At 39.0% G+C, this 21,582-nt stretch overlaps 1 protein-coding gene across 1 annotated transcript in view; it reads left to right on the forward strand.

Annotated features, from left to right (window-relative positions):
* Nucleotides 1-21,325, forward strand: part of mturn (maturin, neural progenitor differentiation regulator homolog (Xenopus)) — a 28,143-nt gene extending 6,818 nt beyond the window's left edge. Inside the window, exons 2-3 of the mRNA XM_041184676.1 lie at nucleotides 9,797-9,919; nucleotides 19,103-21,325. Coding sequence (XP_041040610.1) covers nucleotides 9,797-9,919; nucleotides 19,103-19,213 — 234 coding nt within the window. The 3' untranslated portion in view covers nucleotides 19,214-21,325. The remainder of the gene's footprint in view (nucleotides 1-9,796; nucleotides 9,920-19,102) is intronic.
* The last annotated feature ends 257 nt before the right edge of the window (nucleotides 21,326-21,582 follow it).

Genomic DNA, 21,582 nt, shown 5'->3' on the forward strand with positions numbered 1-21,582 from the left:
CAAAAACTGTGCACAGGATTCACATTGAGTGAGTGGTCTCACCAATGCTCCATACGACTGTAGTAAAACTTCCCTGCTTTAATATTCCATTCCTTTTGCAATAAGCAACAACATTCCATTTGCCTTCCTAATCACTTCTGTACCTGCATACTAACTTCTTGTGGTTCATGTATCAGAACACCTAGATCCCTCTATAACCCAAGAGTTCTGTAATTTCTCTCTACTTAAATAATATGCAGCTTTTCTACTCTTCTTGCCAAAGTGGATAAGTTCACATTTTCCCACATTATACTCCATCTGCTACATTTTTGCCCATTCACTTTTTTTTCATTCATGGGATATGGGCACTGCTGGCTAGGCCAGACCATCCTTAATTGCCCTTGAGAAGGCGGTGGTGGGCTTCCTTCTTGAACCACTGCAGTCCAAGTGGTGTAAGTACACCAACAGTGCCATCAGGGAGGAACTGTTGGGACTTAACCTATCTATATCCTTTTCCAGACTCCTTGTCCTCTTTACAACTTACTCTCCTATCTATCTTTGGTTGCTAAATTTGCTGACGACACATACGTTCAATCTCTTCATCCAAGTCATTGATATAGATTGTAAGTAATTCAGGTCCCATCACTGATCCCTGTGGCACTCTACTCCTCACATCTTGCCAATCCAAAAATGACCCATTTATCCTTACTTTCTACTTTCTGTTAGCTAACCAAACAAATCCTCTATCCATGTTAATATGTTACCCCCTACACCATGAGCTCTTATTTTGTGTTGTAATCTTTAATGTGGCACTTTGTCCTTATGCCCTCTGGAAATCCAAGTACAACACATCTACAGGTTTCCCTTCATCCATATTGCTTGTTAACCACCTCAAAGAACTCTAATAAATTAGCCAAACACAAATTCCCTTTCACTAAACCATGTTAACTCTGCCTGATTGCATTAAAATTTTTCCAAGTGCCCTGCTATTACCCCCTTAATAGATTATAGCATTTTCCCCATGACAAATGTTATACTAACGAGCCTCTAGTTTACCACTTTCTGTCTCCCTCCTTTCTTGAATAGAGGAGCTACATTCGCTATTTTCCAATCTGATGGGACCTTTTCAAGAATCAAGGGACTTTTGGAAAATTAAAACTAATGCATCTACAATCTCAGCAGCCACTTCTTTTAAGGCCCTAGGATGAAGTCTGTTAGGGCCTGGGGACTTGTCGGCCTTTAGTTCTGATAGTTTAAAGACTCTGAGAAAACTAAACGAGGGGGTGAGGAATCCATTGTAATTATAGCAAGTCAAGGGGTAGGGTCAAGGCAGGAGAGCAAAATAGTAATATGGGAAATGAGGGTCAGAGAATGGCAGGAAAGGACAGAGAGAAAAACCTAAGAATACACCAACAGTCAAGAGTAGATGTTACAAAGATAACAAAGGACAAAACTAAAGGCTCTATCTGAATGTGCGTAGCATTATAACAAAGTTAATGAATTGATAGTGTACATTGAAGGAAATAAATATGATCTGATAGCCATTACGGAGACGTGGCTGCAGACTGAAAAGGATTAGATCCTGAATGTTGAGGGATTATATGACCTTCAAGAAGAATAGGAAGCTAGGTGAAGGGCTAGCACTGTTAATCAAGGAAGGCATTGGTGCAATAGTTAGAGATGACCTTTGTTCAGGAGATCAGGATGTAGAATCAATTTGAGTAGAGATGAGGAATAGCAGGGGAAAGAGGTCACTTGTGGGAGTGGTCTACAGGCCCCCTAACAGTAACCACAATATAGGACAACGTATAAAAGAAGTATTGGATGCTTGTGATAAAGGGACAACAATGATCATGGATGATTTAAATCTACATATAAACTGGAAAAGTCAAATTGGCTGTACTAACCTGGATGAGGAGTTCACAGCTTGCTTTCAAGATATTTTCTTAGTGCAGCATTCTCTGGAACCAAGTAGAGAGCAGGTTATATTAGACTTGGTATTGCATAATGTGACAGGATTAATTAATGACCTCGGAGTAAGAGCACCCCTTGGTAGCAGTGACTATAATATGATTGAATTTTACATCCAGTTTGAAAGGGAGAAGAGTGGGTCTAAGACTAATATTTTAAACTTTAATAAGGGTAATTATGTGGTCATGAAAGCTGAGCTAGCTGAAGTGAACTGGGATACTAGGCTAGAAGATAGATCAATAGAGAAGCAGTGGCAGACATTTAAGACGATATTTCAGAATACATAGAATAAGTATATTCTTACTATAAAGAGAAATTCTAAGGGGGAGGACTCACCATCTGTGGTTAGCTAAAGAAATTCAGGAAAGCATCAAACTTTAGGAAAAAGCATATAACTGTAAAGGTGAGTGGCAGGTCAGATGATTGGTAAAAATATAAAGAATGGCAGAGAATGACTAAAAGGTTAAGCAGGAGAAGGAAATTAGAATATGAGAGGAAGCTAGCTAGAAATGTAAAAACAGATAGCAAGAGTTTCTACAGGAAGAGTGAGCGAATTATCAAGCCCCACTAGTCTGCAGGCCATACTGTTAATTTAAATGTTTAATTTTCTCATCAAAATGCCTTATAATGTACTTATACCTCTAGTACCCAGAAGAAAAGGAAATTCTGGCCTGGCTTCTTTCAAAAACTTAGAATGATTAATTTATTTTAAAACAAAACTTCTTTTAACAAGTTGCAAGTACTGGTTAACACACAATTGTAATCAGGGAGTATAACTATCTATCTCTTCCTAAAGAATTCCCCCAGTATACATACACACACACACACACACACACACACACACACACACACACACACACAAAGGGCAAACAGATAGAGTGTCTCTGTAGAGATGGACTTTACCTAAAACTAAAGTAAAGGATAAAGTTTACAGGGTCTCGAAGTTGTCAACCTGGAGTTCTCTCATGTGAAGACGGGCTGGTACCTGTGGATGCCTGGACATTCTCATCACTGGTCTCAGTTTTGCAGGTCCAGGTGCAGACTGGTTACACTCAGATGAGGGTTCTCTGGCCATAGGTTGATAGCCACACACAATTTTAGGCAAGGTAGATAGAGGGAGCCAGTCAAAGTAGCCTTCTTTCCTCAGCTTGCTCTCCAGCAAGACTGTCTTCCAAACAAGCAGGTTCAGTACTTAAGTTTTTTCCCCCCCCCCCTGCCATGTGATTGCCTTTTGTCTCCCAGCTTTTCATTAATTTAAGAGCTTTGCAGTTCGACACCCACATGAACAACTTCTCAATTACCATATGGGTCAGGTGATTCTTGGAAGAGCCCTGCCTTTTTTAAAAAATCCCAGGTTAGCATCCAGATGACCAGATCATGCCTGGTCCTTCCATTTTGTAAAAGAAAACTTCAGCCTTGAGCGATATGATTCTAACATCACGTTTAGTCAGTTGGATATTTAACCTACATTTATAGGTCTGTTCCTGTGTGCACAAAATATTGGGATGCCCTCATTGTCCCCATTCACCCAACCACCCCCCAAAAAACATGTCCCTGAAAGAACTACCACTAGGCTCCATCCTGGTATCGCCAACATGCGGCCTTTTTTCCCATGCTTTCAAATTCCAGTGTTACACCATGCTAGTGATTCAGTCTCCCAACTGATTGCGTGACATAACACCTCTATTGATATTAAACCTCCAACTCTTTGTAAGCCATGAGATTTGTTAATTTATATTTATTCAGCTGTTATATTTATTTATCTTAAGGAAATCAGAATCTACGCTTTAGGAACCATTCACAAAACCTTGGATCCCCAAAGCTATCAAATTCAGGAATTTACCAATGAGCTAAGATGCGTGTTCCCTTGCCACAGTGTTACTGAATTGCAAAACTTTTTGTCCAGTGTTGCTAAACACAAGGTGCCAATCTCTAAATTAATTTTCTTGCTTTGTATACCGGACACTAAACCAAATGTGATAAAATAAAATCCATTGATAAATGGATATATAATCAAGGCCTTGGAGAGAGTGCAGAAGAGCTTTAGTTGAATGGTGGCAGGGATAAGGAACTTCAGTTATGTGGACAGACTGGAAAAGCTAATGGTGTTCTCCTTAAGCAGAAAAAGTTATGAGACTTTGGTTCAAAATCATGAATAGTTTTGATAAGAGTAAATCAGGCGAAACTGTTTCAAGTGACAGCAGTCCAGTGTTAGCAACCAGAGGACAAAGATTTAAGTTGATTGGCAAAATAACCAGATGTAAACCATTTTTAACAGTGAATTTTTGAGATTTGCAATACAATGCCTGAAAGAGTGGTGGAAACAAATTCATTAGTAATGTTCAGAAGATAATTGATAAATATTTGGAAAAATGACATAGCAAGGGGAAGATCAGGGGAGTAGGATTAATTGGATTGTTGTACAGAAGAGTTGGCAATGGCACAATGGACCATATGGCCACATCCTTCTGCATCACTGAATGACTAATTAATCTGTTTTTGGTGGTGCTGAGGCATAAATATTGGCCAAGACGTCCCTCTGTTCCTATTCAGTGATCTTAAAGGAATAATTTTACTTACACCTGAACTGATCATGGACTAATTGTTTGTGTTTCAACCTTGTCTATTCACATAAGTTCACAAATTTCCACTTCTAGATTCAGCACTGCTTTGTTATAGTGGGCGAGAGTAGGGGTTGGGTTCAGGCTGTTAAAGACTAACTTCCCAAGTATTTACTAAATCCTAGATCTTTGTGAAATGCCCATTCACTATCCATCAACCTGTAAATCATACAGTGAGCATTCTAGAAATGTAAGTTGCTGCTGAAATTCATTTGTTCCTTGTACAATGTAACTTTACTGTGTAACCAGCCTCTAAGATAATTGGATCTCAATTTTTAAAAAAAACTTATTGTGCTATGTTTTCTGGCTCCATTCTAGAAATTTTTCTTGACTGATTATGTAATCCTGCCATTGCCAGCACATGGTTTGCTGAGTCATTATGATTGCACTATTGCAAGGGGCCATATTAGAACATTTTGTATTGCTTTTTGTAAGTAAATACAGAGCTCTCATTGACATTTTAGTTTTCCTCCAGCAGCACTTGCCTCATTCTCTTTCTCTGAACCAAGTAATATTTAAAAAAAAAGCTTGTGTAGGGTAGCTGACCAGATTAGGGAAGTCAATGGAACGGAAAGTTGGACCACATATATAGCGGGTGGCTGGATTAACTTCTGCCTGGTTTGCATACCCTTCAAAGTTGAAATTTTATGCGTGTGGCTCCATATTTAGATAGTAATGCAATCTGAAAGGTTGTGAATTTAAATGAAAGTGTTTGCCAAGATTCTTATTGAAGCTGCAAACAGTCTCTTGATTCATTTGGATAAAGCTCTGCACATATAGTAAATAACCATACCAACCACATGGCACATCCAGGTGTAATGTTGGATGGGACACTGATCGGATTGGGGGGGGTGGGGTGGGTGCGGGGCAACACAATAGGCCTTGTAAGGAAGAGAAGATACATGATTGTGAGTTCATAATCCTCGCTAAAAATCTGTATAAGTAAGAACGGGCTCTGTAATGACCCTTCTGTAGTTGAATAGCTCACTAACTTCTAGAAGTCATGAAGAATGTCTGCTTAGAGAAGTTGCTGGATAAATGTAAGCGTCATTCAAACCCTACACAACCATAATGCATTGTTTCTGAAGTTTAAAACAGAGTGATGGGTTGAGGAAGGAAAGAAGTGTATGCTCATTTCAGGAGTTTTATTTAACTGAATTAACAGTCTGTACAGATATAGTGGGTAACTTTAAAACCAATGAAATTATCTTAGGGTTTTCAGAAAATGTCAGAATTATGTGGAAATTGGTAAATTCTGTAAAATGTTCCTTACGTTTAGGTCATCTAAGCCCCCAAAAATTTCAATAAACTCACTTTCTAAGCTCCTGAAAATGACTTCTGTGAAAACAGGATCTATTTTGTTCTCATCCTGTTACCTCCATCCACTGAGATGCACACACTGCCAAGCAGTGGACCATGATCAAGCTTGGATACGTTTCTTGTTCACCCTTTCTACAATACCTCTAGGAATTGCAATGTCTAATATCACAGACTATGGGATCTTTTAATTCATAAAATCATAAGAAATAGGAGCAGAAGTAGGCTATTTGGTCTATTGGACCTACACTACAATTCAATAAGATCATGGCTGATCTGATTGTCACCAAAACTCCATTTTTCCTCCCTTGTCAATGAAAAATTTGTCTAACTTGGCCTTGAATATATTCAATGACCCAGCCTGCATTGCTCTCTGTGGAAGAGAATTTTAAAGACTAACCCTCAGAGAAGAAATTCCTCCTCATCTGTCATAACTGAAATCCCCTTATTTTGAAACTGAGCCCGTAGTTCTAGATCTCCCCCATCAGAGGACATATCTTCTCAGCGTTTACCCTAGCAAGCCCACTCAGAGTCTTATGTTTCAGTAAGATCATCTCTCATTCTTCTGAATTCGAATAAGTATATGCCCAACCTGCTTAACCGTTCCTCATAAGACAAACACTTCAACGTATATCCTTCCTTAAGTAATGACTAAAACTCTCTGCAATATTCTAGATGCGGTCTCACCAGTGCCTGGTACAGTTGTAGCAAGACTTGACTATTTTTATATTCTATCCCCTTGCAACAAAGGCCAACACTCAATTTGCCTGCCTAATTACTTGCTGTACCTGCATGCTAATTTGTTGTGATTCATGTACAAGGGCACCCAGATCCCTCGGTACTTCAGAATTTTGCAGCGCCTCTTCATTTAAATAATATTCTGCTTTTCTATTCTTCCTGTCAAAGTTGACAATCTCACATTTTCCCACACTGTACCCCATCTGTCAAAACTTTACCCACTCACTTAACCTATCTATATCCCTTTTCTACTCTTTGTATTCTGCTCACAACTTGCTTTCTTACCCACTTTTGTATCAGCAACAAATTTGGCTACAATAAAGTCAGTCCCCTCATCCAAGTCATTAATATAGATTGTAAATAGTTGAGATCCAGCACTCATCCCAGTGGCACTCCACCAGTTATAGTTTGCCAACCTGAAAATGACCCGTTATCCCAAATCTGTTTCCTGTTAGTTAGCCAATCCTCTTTCCATGCTAATATATCACCCACAGCGCCATGACCACTTGTGCAGTAACCTTTTTTATATGGCACCTTACTGAATGCCTTTTGGAAATCAAGTATACTATCTCTACTGGCTCTCCTTTGTCTACCTAAATATCTTGTTACTATCTCCTTAATAATGGATTCTAGCATTTTCCCAATGACAGATGCAAGACCAATTGGCCAATAGTTTCCTGCTTCCTTGAACATAGTTGTTGCAGTTGAAGCTTTCCAATCTACTGGGACCTTTCCAGAATCGAGGGAATTTTGGAACATTACAATCAATACATCTTGTATCTTTGCAGCCACTTAATATAAAAAAGTTCTTTAATTCTTTCACGAGATGTGGGTGTTACTGGCTGGGCCACCATTTATTACCCATCCTTAATTGCCCAAATTCGATGGCAATTAGGGATGGATGATAAATGCTGGGTTAGCCAATGATGCTCACATCCTGTCAAAGAATAACAACAAAAAAACCTCCTTTAAGACTTTAGGATGTAGGCCATCAAAGGGACTTGTCAGCTTTTCATCCAATTAGTTTTTCTAGTACTCTCTGTAGTGATCATGAATGTTTTAAGTTCCTTTCGATGGTCTCTTGCCCCCTGCTTTTCCACTATTCTTGAGATGCTTTTTGTGTCTTCTACTGTGAAGACAGATACCAAATACTTGTTCTACTTCTCTGCTGTTTCCTTGTTTACCATTATTAATTACCCGTTCTTACCCTCTAAGTGACCAATACTCACTTTAGCTACTCTTTTTCTTTTTATATACTTGTAGAAGCTTTTACTATCTTTTTTATATTTCTTGCTAGTTTTCTCTAATGCTCCAATGTCTCATTCTTTATTTTTATTTCAGTCATCCTTTGCTGGTTTCTAAGTGTTCCCCATCTTCTGGCCAACCACTAAGTTTTGCTGTATTGTACATATTTTATTTCAATTTGATATCATCCTTAACTTCCTTAGTTAGCCACAGATGGCGTATCCTTCTTGTAGTCTCCTTCTCAATGGATTATATTTTTGTTGAGAGTTAAATGCCTGCCACTGCCTTTCCACCATCCTACCTTTTAACTTATTTTCTTGGTCCACATTTGCCAATCCTGTCTTCATACCCTTGTAATTACTTTTATTTAAGTTTAACACTGGCTTCAGATCCAAATTTTTCACTTTCAAACTGAATGTGAAATTATTTCATGTTATGTTCACTCTTACCTAGAGCATACTTTACTATGAAGTCATTAATGAATCCCATCTTAGTACATGTTGCCAGGTCTAAAATAACCTGTTCCTTGGTTGGTTCCAGAACGTAATGTTTTAAGAAACTATACCAAATGTACTCTATGAACTCATCTTCCAGGTTACTTTTTCCAATTTGATTCATCTAATCTAGGTGAAGCTTAAAATCTCCCACAATTGTTCTAGTATCTTTCTTATAACCCTTCATTATTTCATGATTTATACTCTGATACTCTGTGCTAGAGTTTAGCAACTTCAGGGGGCCTATAAACCACTCCCACCTGTGACTTCTTTCCTATTTGCTATTTCTTATTTCCATCCAAACGGATTCTACATTTTGATCCTCCAAATCAAGATCCTTTCTCACTACTGATCTCATCCTTGATTAACAGAGTTACCTCACCACCTTTTCATTTTTTCTATCCCTGTGAAATATGAAATATCCTTGAATATTCAAGTCCCAGCCATGGTCACTTAATCATTAGAGACATGGTTGCAATCATATCATACTCATTTATTTCTTTTGTGCTATCAATTCATCCATCTTATTACAAATGTTGCATGCATTCAGATAGGAGTCAATATCCCTGAACGTTTCAGTACATTTACCTACTAAACCATGGCTTCAAAGACTTGAGTATTTTTATCTTTCCTCTGCAGCCCTTCTCAAGTAATGAGTCTTCAACAGCTGAAAGACTAGGGTTAAAAAATAATAAGCTGATTTCTGCTTCTACTTATGTGAGAGGAAAGGTGAAGGGAGAAAAGAAACTCCCCAGAAAAACAAGGTACCCTACTGGAATAAGATTCCAAATGTCAGTAGCATAATTGATAGCAAAATCACTCTTTGACTTCTAATTAGCCTGATTATCTACTAAGACCAATTGATTTCCACATTGTAAAGCAATTTCATCATGATCTTAAATGACGTACACCTGCATTTTAGCAATAAAATAATGCATTGTTCATTCCATAGTTAAAAAGTTTCTCCCCTTATAAAATAGTGCATTCTCTGATTATTATGACTTATGCGACAGGAGATCAGGAGGTGATTTTTTTTAAACTTGTGTCAGTCACACTCTATTGCAGTTTGTTACAAATGGAGATTTTTCTTTTAAAAAGAGCAACAGAAAAACAAGCATTTTATCTGTGATCTGGAGCCCAAAACTTAACAAGCAATGCGCTGACCTCTAAAATGAGATATTCACCAATGGTATATGAAAGACTACAGATAAGTACATAACTGACATACAACAAATTCACACTGTTGCATATCAATTAATAATTTAGCATGATTTATTGAAATTATTCATGATGCCATAATATTTCATGGCCATTGGGCTGGATACTCCTGGTACCTTGTTTTTAAAAAAATGTAATTGTGGATTGGATTATATTAAACTATTAGACTGTTCACTTAATGCATGCTTTTCCCTCCTATCTCCATCTCTTCAGCATGTGTGGAGTGAAAGTGAAGACTGTCTACCGTTCCTACAGTTGGTACAAGAGTATATCTTATCCTGTGGAAAGAAGACTCTCTCTGAAGTACTGGAAAAGGTCTTTAAATCATTCAAACCTGTAAGTGCCAAAAGAAAAAAAAAGTAGAATTAATTACTTGAACCAAATGTTATTTTATAGCTCATCTTTTAAATCTTATGTACAGACTGCAGAAACGTTTTTCCGCTTTATGCCCTATTAGTTGTTTGAAAGGAGCCCGATTGTATTAAGGCCAAATATTTCATCCATTCCCTTGCTGTTCATTACTGAAATGATTCTAATGACTATTCTTGATGAACCGATGATGTTTAGCGGGATGTTGCAATGGCTTACACAGCAGCCTTTCAGATGTAGTACTTGGGTTTGAATCGAGTCCAGATCGTGTGCACATTCTTAAGGCACATGTGAAATTAATTTGGGCAGAATTAGCTTAGTTCCTAGAAAAGCAAAATACTGCGGAGGCAGGAAGTCTGAAAGGAAAACAGAGAAAATGTTGGAAACCCTTGGGTCAGGCAGAATTTGTGCAGAGAGAAACAGAATTAACTTTTCAGGTATTTCCATTGTTTTCTGTTCTTATTAACTTAGTTCCTAATGGGCATGGGGCCTGTGCACAGCTGTCTGTAATTAGTCATTTTTTTTTACATTTAACTACTAATCTCACTATGATCACAGGATGGTTGGTCCTGGAAATGGAAAAAATGTGTCAGTGGTACAATGCTAGGAACCATTTGAGGCTCAGACAAGTTGGGGCAGAGGAGGAAGAACCTTGTTCTGCACCGAACCTGACAAGGTAGTGCTTAAAAATAATGTGGATATCTGAAATGGGTATTGTTCCATTTCCTAGCACTTCCCAACTGCTTTTCTTGTCTCCTGGTGTCTTGCCATTCCTCTATCTTTTTGTTGGGAATTTTCTCTAATAAATATCACCTTGGTTCTCTACTCCCCTTACTATCTCTACTATCTTATCCTACTAGCTCTCACTTTATTTCTTTGCATTCTATCCCGCCATTGTTGTCTAGCTGCTGACAAAGGTAGTACTGCTGTAGTATGGTGCAAGGACCAGTACCTGCTTAAGATTCAATCTCCTCCCTGAGAATGGATCCACTACAAAACGCAGGTCAGACTCACTGATGTTATGTTTTGGGAGACTGTTTCCAACCTGCTTGCTTCTAAACATTTTCACTATTTGTAGCTCCTCCATTGGATTCACAGGGCGTCTCAGCAGACCCATGGTTTTAGTTTGCTTCTGTTCCACAAAACCCATTTCTTTATTCTCCTTCCTCTCTGCCTATCTTTACCCATCTACCTGTGTATTTGTAAGACACTCAATCCAATCGTCTTTTAACCCCAGGCGTCCATTCCCTTCCCCAGAATGATTTTTGAGTCTTTGCTGCTTCTTTGAGCAACACTCCTCCCAGTCTGCATTTACTACTGGCCTCTTCCACTTGATAAAACCTGTTGTGCCCTCAACAATTTTTTTCTAAATTCATTTGACTTTCTCCTGATAAAATGTTAAATGTGCGCACGGTTTCCAGCTATACACGTCTTGGCACTCACTGCCCTTCCCTTCCCCCCCTACTCCACCCCCCACCCTTGAACTCTTCCTCCATTACATAGGTAGCATTCCTGAATTTTAAAATCTGTCAGGTAAATGGGATAGAATTTAAATTTTATCTACAAAATAAGGATACAGTATAGAAATTGCAAGGAAGGCTTTATAGTTCTGAACCTGTTTTGATACTTTCTGTCATGGATATGGTAAAAGTAGGGCAAATCCCAAGATATTCTATAAGTATATCAATGGGAAGAGGATAACCAGGGAAAGAGTAGAGCCCATAAGGGACCAATGGGGCAATCTATGGGTGGAGCCAGATGACATCGCTAGAGTGTTGAATGAATACTTCACATCTGTCTTCACCCAAGAGAATGAAGGTATTGAACTCGGGGAGAGAGACTGTGAGGTTCTTAAACAAATTGATATGGGGAGTGACGAGGTATTGGAGGTGTTGGCAGGCTTAAAAGTGGACAAATCTCCAGGTCCAGATGATTTGTGTTCCAGACTGTTGAGGGAGGCAAGGGAGGAAATCACAGGGGCTCTGACCCAAATTTTTAATTCCTCTCTGGCTACGGGGGAGGTGCCAGAGGACTAGAGAACAGCTAATGTGGTTCCACTATTTAAGAAGAGTTGTAGAGATAAGCCAGGGAACTACAGGCCAGTGATTCTCATGTCTGTGGTAAGGAAACTATTGGAGAAATTTCTGAAGGAGACAATCTATCTCCAGATGGAGAAGCAAGGTTTGATCAGGGATAGTCAGCATGACTTTGTCAGAGGGAGGCCATGCCTAACAAATTTGATTGAATTTTTTGAGGAGGTGACCAGGTGTGTAGATGAGGGCAGTGCAATTGATGTAGTTTATATGGATTTCAGCAAAGCCTTTGACAAGATCCCACATGGGAGACTTATAATGAAGGCAAAGGCACATGGGTTACAGGGTAATTTGATAAGGTGGATTCAAAATTGGCTTAGTTGTAGGAGATAAGGTGATGACAGAAGGATACTTTAGTGACTGGAAGCCAGTGTCCAGTGGTGTACCACAGGGTTCAGTGCTGGGTCTCCTATTATTCTTCATTTATATAAATGACATAGATGACTTTGTGGTGGGTAGGATTAGTAAGTTTGCGGATGACACATAGATTGGCCAGGTGGTTAACAGGTTGAGTGTTTTGGGCTACAGGAAGATATAGATGGGATGGTCAAATGGGCAGATAGCGGCGGATGGAATTTAACCCTGAAAAGTGTGAGGTGATACACTTTGGAAGGAGTAATTTGACAAGGAAGTAGTCAATGAATGGCATGACACTAGGAAGGTCTGAGGAATAAAGGGACCTTGGCGTGTGTGTCCATAAATCTCTGAAAGCGGAGGGGCATGTTAGTGGGATGGTGAAAAAGGCATATGGGACACTTGCCTTTATCAATTGAGGCATAGATTACAAAAGTAGGAAGGTCACGTTGGAGTTTTATAGAACCTTGGTGAGGCCACAGCTGGAGTACTGTGTGCAATTCTGGCCGCCACATTATAGGAAGGATGTGATTGCACTGGATGGGGTGCAGAAGAGATTCACCAGGCTGTTGCCTGGGAATGAAACATTTAAGTTTTGAAGAGACTTGGGTTGTTTTCATTGGAGCAGAGAAGACTGAGGGGCGACCTGATCGAGGTGTTCAAGATTATGAGGGGCATGGACAGGGTGGATGGGGAGCAGCTGTTCCCCTTAGTTGAGTCAGTCACAAAGGGACATAAGTTCAAGGTGAGGGGCAGGAGGTTTAGGGGGGATGTGAGGGAAAACTTTTTTTACCCAGAGGGTGGTGATGGTCTGGAATGCACTGCCTGAGAGGGTGGTAGAGGCAGGTTGCCTCACATCCTTTAAAAAGTACCTGGATGAGCATTTGACACGTCATAACATTCAAGGCCATGGGCCAACTGCTGGTAAATGGGATTAGGTAGGTAGGCCAGGTGTTTCTCACGTGTTGGTGCAGACTTGAAAGGCCTCTTCTGCACTGTGATCCTGTGAAATGCTAACTTAAAATTATTTGGTGGAGGAATGGGGGTCAGCTTTTTGAGAGGAAATATCGCAAATAGAGATATGGTTTTACCTCGAATGTAAGGTAGTGGAAGATTTCCCCATCACTACCCGTTCCTTGAATTTATATTTGGTGTGATTGCAACGAGCATTTGTGTATTGCCTTAAGTAGCACTCTTGCTGAAAAGCACTAATAGCATGCTTCTTGTGGTACTTTTTTATAACCATTACAGTATTACACTTCTCAACAATTCTAAACAGATGGTAAATAAATGGCTCCGGTCCCCTCATTTTTCAGCTAATAATTGCATGTTTAGGGCCATATTCACATTAGGAGTCACCTTCCGTTTTTAGCTCAGAAGTGCATGTTTGGGGTTATACTCAGCCTCAAAAGCAGGCACTGTTCCCAAGAAGATGCAGGTGTTTAAGACATGCCTACACAGAGCAGAGCATGCATGGCAATCAACTAACAAAATGGGCCCTTCCAAAAAAAAAGTATGAAGCTAGTTTCAAGCTAAAAGTTGTAGCATTTGCTAACTTGTCAAACAACTGTGCTGCAGCAAGGTAATTCGGTATGAATGAAAAACTGCTGTGAAAATGGAAGAAGAAATCCGCCCTGAAGAAGATGCCTGAGGACAAATGTTCCTTGAACAGGGTCTAGCCACAGGTCTGATAGTGAAAAGCGTGTATTGGAGTGGGTTAAAAATCATGAGAGTGGTTTAATTGTCGCAAAAAATGCAATACGTATATATGCACTTAAGTGAGTCAAATCAAACGTCGAGTCTGGCAGATTTCAAAGCAACAACCAATTGGTGTAGCTATTTTATGGAATAAATAAATCTTGTGTGTGGCAGAAGAGCAACATCGTTCAGGGACTACCAAAGGATCTTGATGCCAAAATTACCAGTTTCCAGTGATTAGTCATCAGATAGTGGTGAAAACAGGAGTGCCTGTTGTTACATCAGCAACCAAACTATGAAGTGGAAAAATTTGAGAACAGTTTGAGTAAAAATCACAGGATGTGAGAAGATGATATTCACGGTGGTACTAGCCTGCATGGCTGACAGAAGAAAACTAAGGCCTGTAGTAATTTTCAAATGTGAAGCCATGCTGAAAATCAGGTTCCCTGGAGGAATTTTTTGTGCATACCCTTGACAATGTTTGGGATGGATGACGATGGAGTGAAGTTGTAGATTTACAATGTGTGAAATAGGCATCCCACCGGCCTACACAAAGGACACAGTGTCATGTGGGACATATTCAGATCCCTTATAATTGATGAGATTGAGGTGCCTGATAAGAAATATCATCCACATTTCAGTTATACCAGGGGTTCAACCTTTGGATTCAACTATTTATTCAAGAATCATGTTCATGCCAAATGGAATAACTGGATAATTAAGTTTTTTTTTAAAAAAACCTTCACAGAGTGGAATTAAGTGTGCTGCCCCTATTTGATGTGTTGTGTGGTTTTGTCATCAAATCATGGGATGTTATTAGTTATGCACAACATGTCATCAGATCATTCAAAAAATGCAGAATATCAAAATCAGTCCATTGAGGGGAGGATGATTTGTTTATGAAACTGAAAGCACCACATCTGATTTAGATTGGGATCCTTACGATGGCGCCTTTGCCAAAATGACTCAGGATGAATTTGAGTTTGCGCCAGATGCCAAAAGCGATGAATTTGACGGTTTCTAAAATGTGATTGCAGTTCAAACTATGCTTGTAGGATTATTTCATTAAATAAAACATGACTTATGGACTTAATTTGAATTATCAATGTTTTTTCACATTTTACACTTGGTGTATAAGTCAATCCTCTACTTAGAAGGATTCTTCAAAGGTCAACCTATGCACCACAATCTATGGTCCCAACTTATTCAGATCACAGTTCAGTTTTGTTTTTAGAAAACCATTCCTACTGTGTTGTGTAATTTTTCATGGGGAATGATGCTGAAATGGAATGGGTTTTCATTAGCCATTCACTGCCAAACCTGGCTGACCACATCAAGCACTGTTAAGTGTAGTTCTCATCTGCCAAAACTGTTCACTATCCTAGGATCATCTTGGAATGCATAGTTAACCCCGAGCTTTTCTCTTCTGGAAACTTCCTTAAAGCCCTCTCCTCTGTCTCCTCCACCCCCACCTTCAACTACATACTTTTGTCTCTAGGATTTAGAATATCCAATCAGCTACCTCTGCTATTTTCCTCTCTTCTGATAACCAACTGAGCCAAACTTTCCCTAAATCTCCCCCCTGCTGTAACCCTGAATGTGCATTGATCTCAAAATTCTTAAGGGAGATGGTTGTGTAATGTCGCTGGAGTAGTAATCCAGAGGTCCAGGCTAATGCTCTGGGGACATGGGCTCAACTCCATGGAATTTAAATCCAATTAAATCTGGAATTGCTAGTCTCAATAATGGTAATCATGAAAGTATCATCGGTCATTGTAAAAACTCATCAGGTTCACTAATGTCCTTTAGGGAAGGAAATCTGCTATCCCTACCCAGCCTCATCTACATGTGACTCCAGTTCCACAGTAATGGGTTGACTCTTAACTGTCTTCTGAAATGGCCTAGCGAGCCACTCATTTCAAGCAGACAAATGCTGGCCTTTCCAGCAACACCCACATCCCATGAAAGAATTTTTAAAAATTCTATCCTATCCCTTCTTACTCATCTTGTCCAGGAAAGCCACCACCTGTTTCCTCAACCCTATTTGCACTCAAGTGCTCGTTCCCATGTTAGCTGATGTAATCAATGGTTTTCTCTCTCTCTTTTCTCTCTCTCTCTCTCTCTCTTCCCCGCCCACCCCCCCCCACACACCTCCAAATCTGTCTATCATCCCTCTCTAAAAACCAACTGTTGGCCCTCCGTTTTTGGAATCTACCACATCATCTCCAACCTCCCTCTCCTTGGCGAAGTCCTTGTATTTGTGGTCACCTCCCAAATCTATGTCCATCTTTACTGAAACCCCATGTCCGGAATCCCTCCAATCAGGTTTCCGCCCTGCCATAATACCAAAATGATTCTTATCAAATAACATGCTGTTTAACTGTGACAAAGATAAACCATCCCTCCTCGTCTTCCTCAACACCATGTTCCTCTAACACCTCTCCGATGTTCTTTCTTAGCTATATAATCACAACCAGCAAATCGTCTGTAAAAGGCTTTTCTTCCCTTGTCTGAATTGTGGCCTCCTATTTCTTCTCTACATGCTGCTCCTCCGTGACAGTATCCAAAAGTACTGCATCAGTTTTTACATTGACACTACCCAGCTCTAACCCTTCCTGACCTCTCTCCATTCCTCCACAGTCTCTAAATCATCGGACTGCTTATCGGACATCTAGTACTGGATAGGCAGAAATTTTCTGCAATCAAATATTGCAAAGAACAAAGTCATTGTCTTCGGTCCGCACTACAAACACCATTCCTTAGCCCACTGACCCATCCCCCTCCCTGGCTACTGTTTGAGGCAGAACCACCGTTCATAACCTTGGTGTAGATTTGACCGTGAGATGTGCATCCAACCACCTATTTGCACCATTGCTACTAAAGCCGTGTTTTTTCCAGCTGCGTAACTTTACCTGACTCTGTGCCTGTATTTCTGTCTTCCCAGCCCCCACCCCATCCCAGGGATGCTCCTTTAAACCTACCTCCATGACCAAGCTTGTGGTCATCTGCCCTAATAACCAGCTCCTGTGGCTAGGTGCCAAATGTTGTTTTATCACACTCTTGTGAAGCATCTTGAGACATTTTATTACATTAAAGGCGCTATATCAATACAAGTTGTTGCTTTAGCTAGTTCTGAACCAGTTAGTGGTAACTGCAGGTGTTCCTAATATTAGAAACTTGCTTCAGGAAATTCTAACTCTGCTGTCTGATTCCAAGGAAAGAATTGAATGAGAAACAAATGTGAATATTTACTTTTTTAAAAAACCAGCATGTGGAGCAACGCTGACTTTTTCTGCATAAGTGAAAAAAGCCAATGTGTTGAGACATTAAAGAAAAACCACAAAAGTCTTTTATAATTGTTGTACCATTTGTCAAAAATTGTGAAAGTGAAATAAGAGCAGATGAGGTTAATTGTGTTTAATTATTTGGAGGTGGTAGGTATTAACTGGGGATCCACATGTACTCCTAAGAATAGGAGCAGACAATCTTTGGTGGAGGTTGGGTTGGAAGGTGATGTGTATCTCACTAAAAGCATGTAAAAAGTATGGAAAAATTGGCCCCATTTCTATCCTTCACCATCTCATTATGTAGGCTATAACACAGGTAAGAAATAGATAAAGAAAAAAAATGCTGTATAAATCAAGTCATAATTAAGCAACTGGAATAAACTGTGTCTGAAGAACACTGTGCTTTGGAAGTAGAGGAAAGGAGCATGAATGCATGCCGTAATAGAGAAACAAAGTCAAAACCTGAAATGGTACATCATAATTAGATTGTGTAACTGAGATACAAATTGTAACTGGAATATGCGTGAGATGGCCAGCTGATTAAAGTGGAGGTATGAGATTAAAAGAAAATGATTACTGATACCTTTTGCACAATGCAGTTGAATGTTTGATAATATCCTCACTTCTCTGTCCGAGAACTATATTTGCGACAGATATTCAGAGTCTCTCTCTTGGAAATTAAACACACTCTCTTGTTTGGGCAACCTATATCAAGCATGCATGAAATAAGTGCCAAGCTAACATTTGTCAAAAATTTTTAGTTTAAAGAATATACTTAGTCTGATGTTTGGCTCGTCCTCACATGATGCCTGCTGGCCCTTGCCGTTTGCTGCGCCCGGCCTTTTCTCTTCCTCTCGCGCCCGCTTTCTTCTCTCCATTGATCCATGGCGATGGAGTTTTATATTACAACATTGCATTTCAGGTTGATATACATCTTTGTACACTTTATGAGGAATCTCGGGAAAGGGATACAGTGAATGGCTTATACATAGCTTATTGCTAATGTAGTGAGGAACTTTGTATTATTTTAATTATTTGAATGTTTACTAATTCGTTCAGGAGAGTTCTGGCCTGATGGGTTAAACACAGTATTCAAAATTATTGCATAATGGTAATATAATTTTAATGGTTACTTTTTGTTCTCAATGAGCAAGTCATGTTGAGGAACGGTTGTATGAGCATGTTCAGGTGGTTGTCACGGTAATGGGTAGGCCACTGAACACCAGGGTTGGTTTGTCTTTTATTTAGTTTCAGCTACACTTTGTGAGGTTGCTTTGTTTGCAGTGCTGACACTGCAGAAAGCTGAGTAATTGTGATGTGAGTTGCTACAGTTGACTCTTGCTAGCACCGAGAGCAGATGCCTAGCTGCAGCTTTTCCTTCCCACCGACTACTGGTTTGTGAGGAAAATTGTTCTTAGTTTTTTTTTTGAGCAAATGGAATAAATTTCATATCCCATACAACATCCATGCTTCCCGATGAATACCTCACATTTTATACACACATAGACAATGTGTACTATTGTCTGTATTAGGTGTATATTGCATGCTTTTATTAAGTGCCCTTTTTGATAACTCGGCTCAATAAAACTCCTTCCAGCTGCTTTTTATACTGTCTACGTTTTGAAGTGGGTAGGGGGCTCAACTTTTGCTCAATTTTCTACTTTGTTCATTTTGTTTTTTATGATTGTGTGCACTAACTCAGCTTTTTGTTCACTCAGTTGCTGGGTCTTCCTGATGTAGATGATGATGCATTTGAAGATTACAATGCCGATGTTGAAGAGGAGGAGCCTGAAGCAGACAGCCAGCATATGAGCGTCAGTCAACAGTAAAACAGCAGAGAAAAGTCATCTTGTGTGAAGTTCAGTTGTTGATGGATGACCCACATTCATTCTCCCCAATACCTGTGTGGCCCATATTTCTATCAAGTTTGAAACTGCATTCCTAAACCTTACCCAGTTTGTTCTATATATCATTTAACTGTTCATCATTTTGTCAAACTGTAAGGTGTGAAAGTTTTGTTATCAGGCTACATGTACTAAACTTTTTTTGAGGGGGAAAATCCATTGTTTGGATTAACCTGTTAGGATGTATAGGGCTGCATTAATTTCAGGTTAGTTTTTTGTTAGTTGGGCCTTTTATTTAAAAAAAGGAGGGGTTTTTAAAAAAAGGGATTGGTGTAATCCACATTACAATTAATATGGCTTTTGAACAATACAGTGTGATTGACCTCCTAAAATGCTCCCAAATCGCTACAAGGATTGTTCACTGGGAAACATATTGTTAGTTTGGTACATAGATTAAATAGATGTTAGAGCACAGAAATAGGCCATTTGGCCCAACTGGCCTGTGCTGATGTTTATACCCCGCACTAGCCCCCTTCCACTTGACTTCATCTAACCCTATTTTGCATAATCTTCCATCGCTTTTGGCATAATTTGAATTTCAAATACCTAGCTTGATTAAATATTTTTAAAGAATATTGATTGTGGTTATTTAACTGAAGTCGCCCAACAATGAAATTGTTCCTAAGCAACCAGTTGTGGCAAGTCTGGAGAGTAACTGTTTTTAGTACAGGTTTTACTTTAAATTCTATCAGGTAGTTTTACAGTGATTACTTCACTTAAAATATCCTTGAAGATGCCAATTAAAATGCAACACTGAATTAGAACTGACATCTGCTTGCATCAACTTGTTACATTGTAAAATCAAAAGAATATGCTGTTGTGTAGAAGCTTGAGGGCATTAAATACTGTTTTCTGCTACTGCTGTATGTACTGCGGATACTGTTTACTGTACTGCATTAATTATTGCTTGGCTTTTAATGCACTACAGTCTGTTGGCTACTTTACTGATTACTTCCTATGCATCTTAGACAAAATATTTCCAGCTCTAACATTCCCAGTTATAGATCAAAAAGCACAGACTTTAGCTCTCTGTTAATGTGTGTTACTAGAAGGAGCTGTAAACTTGCTTTTAAGTTGGGGGAGGGGGGAATTAGTAATGTGCATATGAAAGAATTTTAAAAAGATGTACTACTCATTGAATAATGAGTGGGTTATTCAAATGTTGTAAGTGGTAAATTGTACTGTACCTGGCCTGTGGACCTCTTGTATTATATCTGTGTGTATACTGTAAAATAGAATACCTTGTGTAATCCTAGGACATTTGAGGTTGCAGAAAATCTTAAGCATTTAAAAATTCCCTTTTAATGAGCTGATGATTTGAAGCAGGTCGGAGCATTCCTTTGCCTTGCGGTTGGCGAGTCTGTACCTTTGTTGACTTGGATAAGTTATGGCCATGGACAAGAGTGTAAATGTAAATATTCTATTCTACAGTATATATACTGTACAGATAATCAAAGTAAAAGCTTGGTCTGTACTTTGTGTGAGCAGTACCCAGTGTTTTAATATGTTAGGTGACAGCTGAGCATCTGATTTTGTTCATCCTGAAGGACGGAGGAAGCATCCTGTTAACAGCTGTTGAATTGTCTCTTTCTTTTAAATGCATGGCTGGTTGATACAGCAGGTATTATTTTAATTTTGGTAGTTTATAAAAATTACTTTTTGTTGATGTGTCATGCTCTGTTACAACCTAAAACACTTCATTTATAGATACCTCAATGCTTTTGTTGACCTAGCAGTCTGGATTTAAAAATGGCTTAAAAACAAATTGGACAGACAGATTTCTCTAATATAAACTAGCCTCACTTTTTGAAATTATATTAGATTTAATAAAAGATAATAGTATTACAGAAATTGGTTATCTCTCCTTTTGGATTGATTTTAAAGCATTACTTTTGTGCATTTAGATTGAATTTGTAAAGCAAATGTGTTTATTTGTTTTTAATAGTTATGAAAGGTAACTTGGATAGGTGAACAAAAGGATACTGTACTTTAACATGCTCAACACTAAACATGCTGGAAATAAATTATTTAAACGTTGCTATCTCCGTGCCCTCAATATGTGAAGTTTTAATTCAAATGAATCATCTCAAATGAACAGCTGTAAAATAGTGGCAAAACTTAATGAGGTGTTTATGTTCAGGCCACCTGTTTTAATTTTGTGTGACCTGAAGAAATCTGTTAGCCATAATGAATTAGCAACACAAAATACTGATCTTAGAAACATTTTAACTGAGTACATGTTCATGAGAGTCATGGACTTTGCCCAACCCATCTGACAAGCTGTTCTGCACAAT

Source organism: Carcharodon carcharias, chromosome 3, assembly GCF_017639515.1.
Source record: "Carcharodon carcharias isolate sCarCar2 chromosome 3, sCarCar2.pri, whole genome shotgun sequence".
Taxonomy (NCBI): Eukaryota; Metazoa; Chordata; class Chondrichthyes; order Lamniformes; family Lamnidae; genus Carcharodon; species Carcharodon carcharias.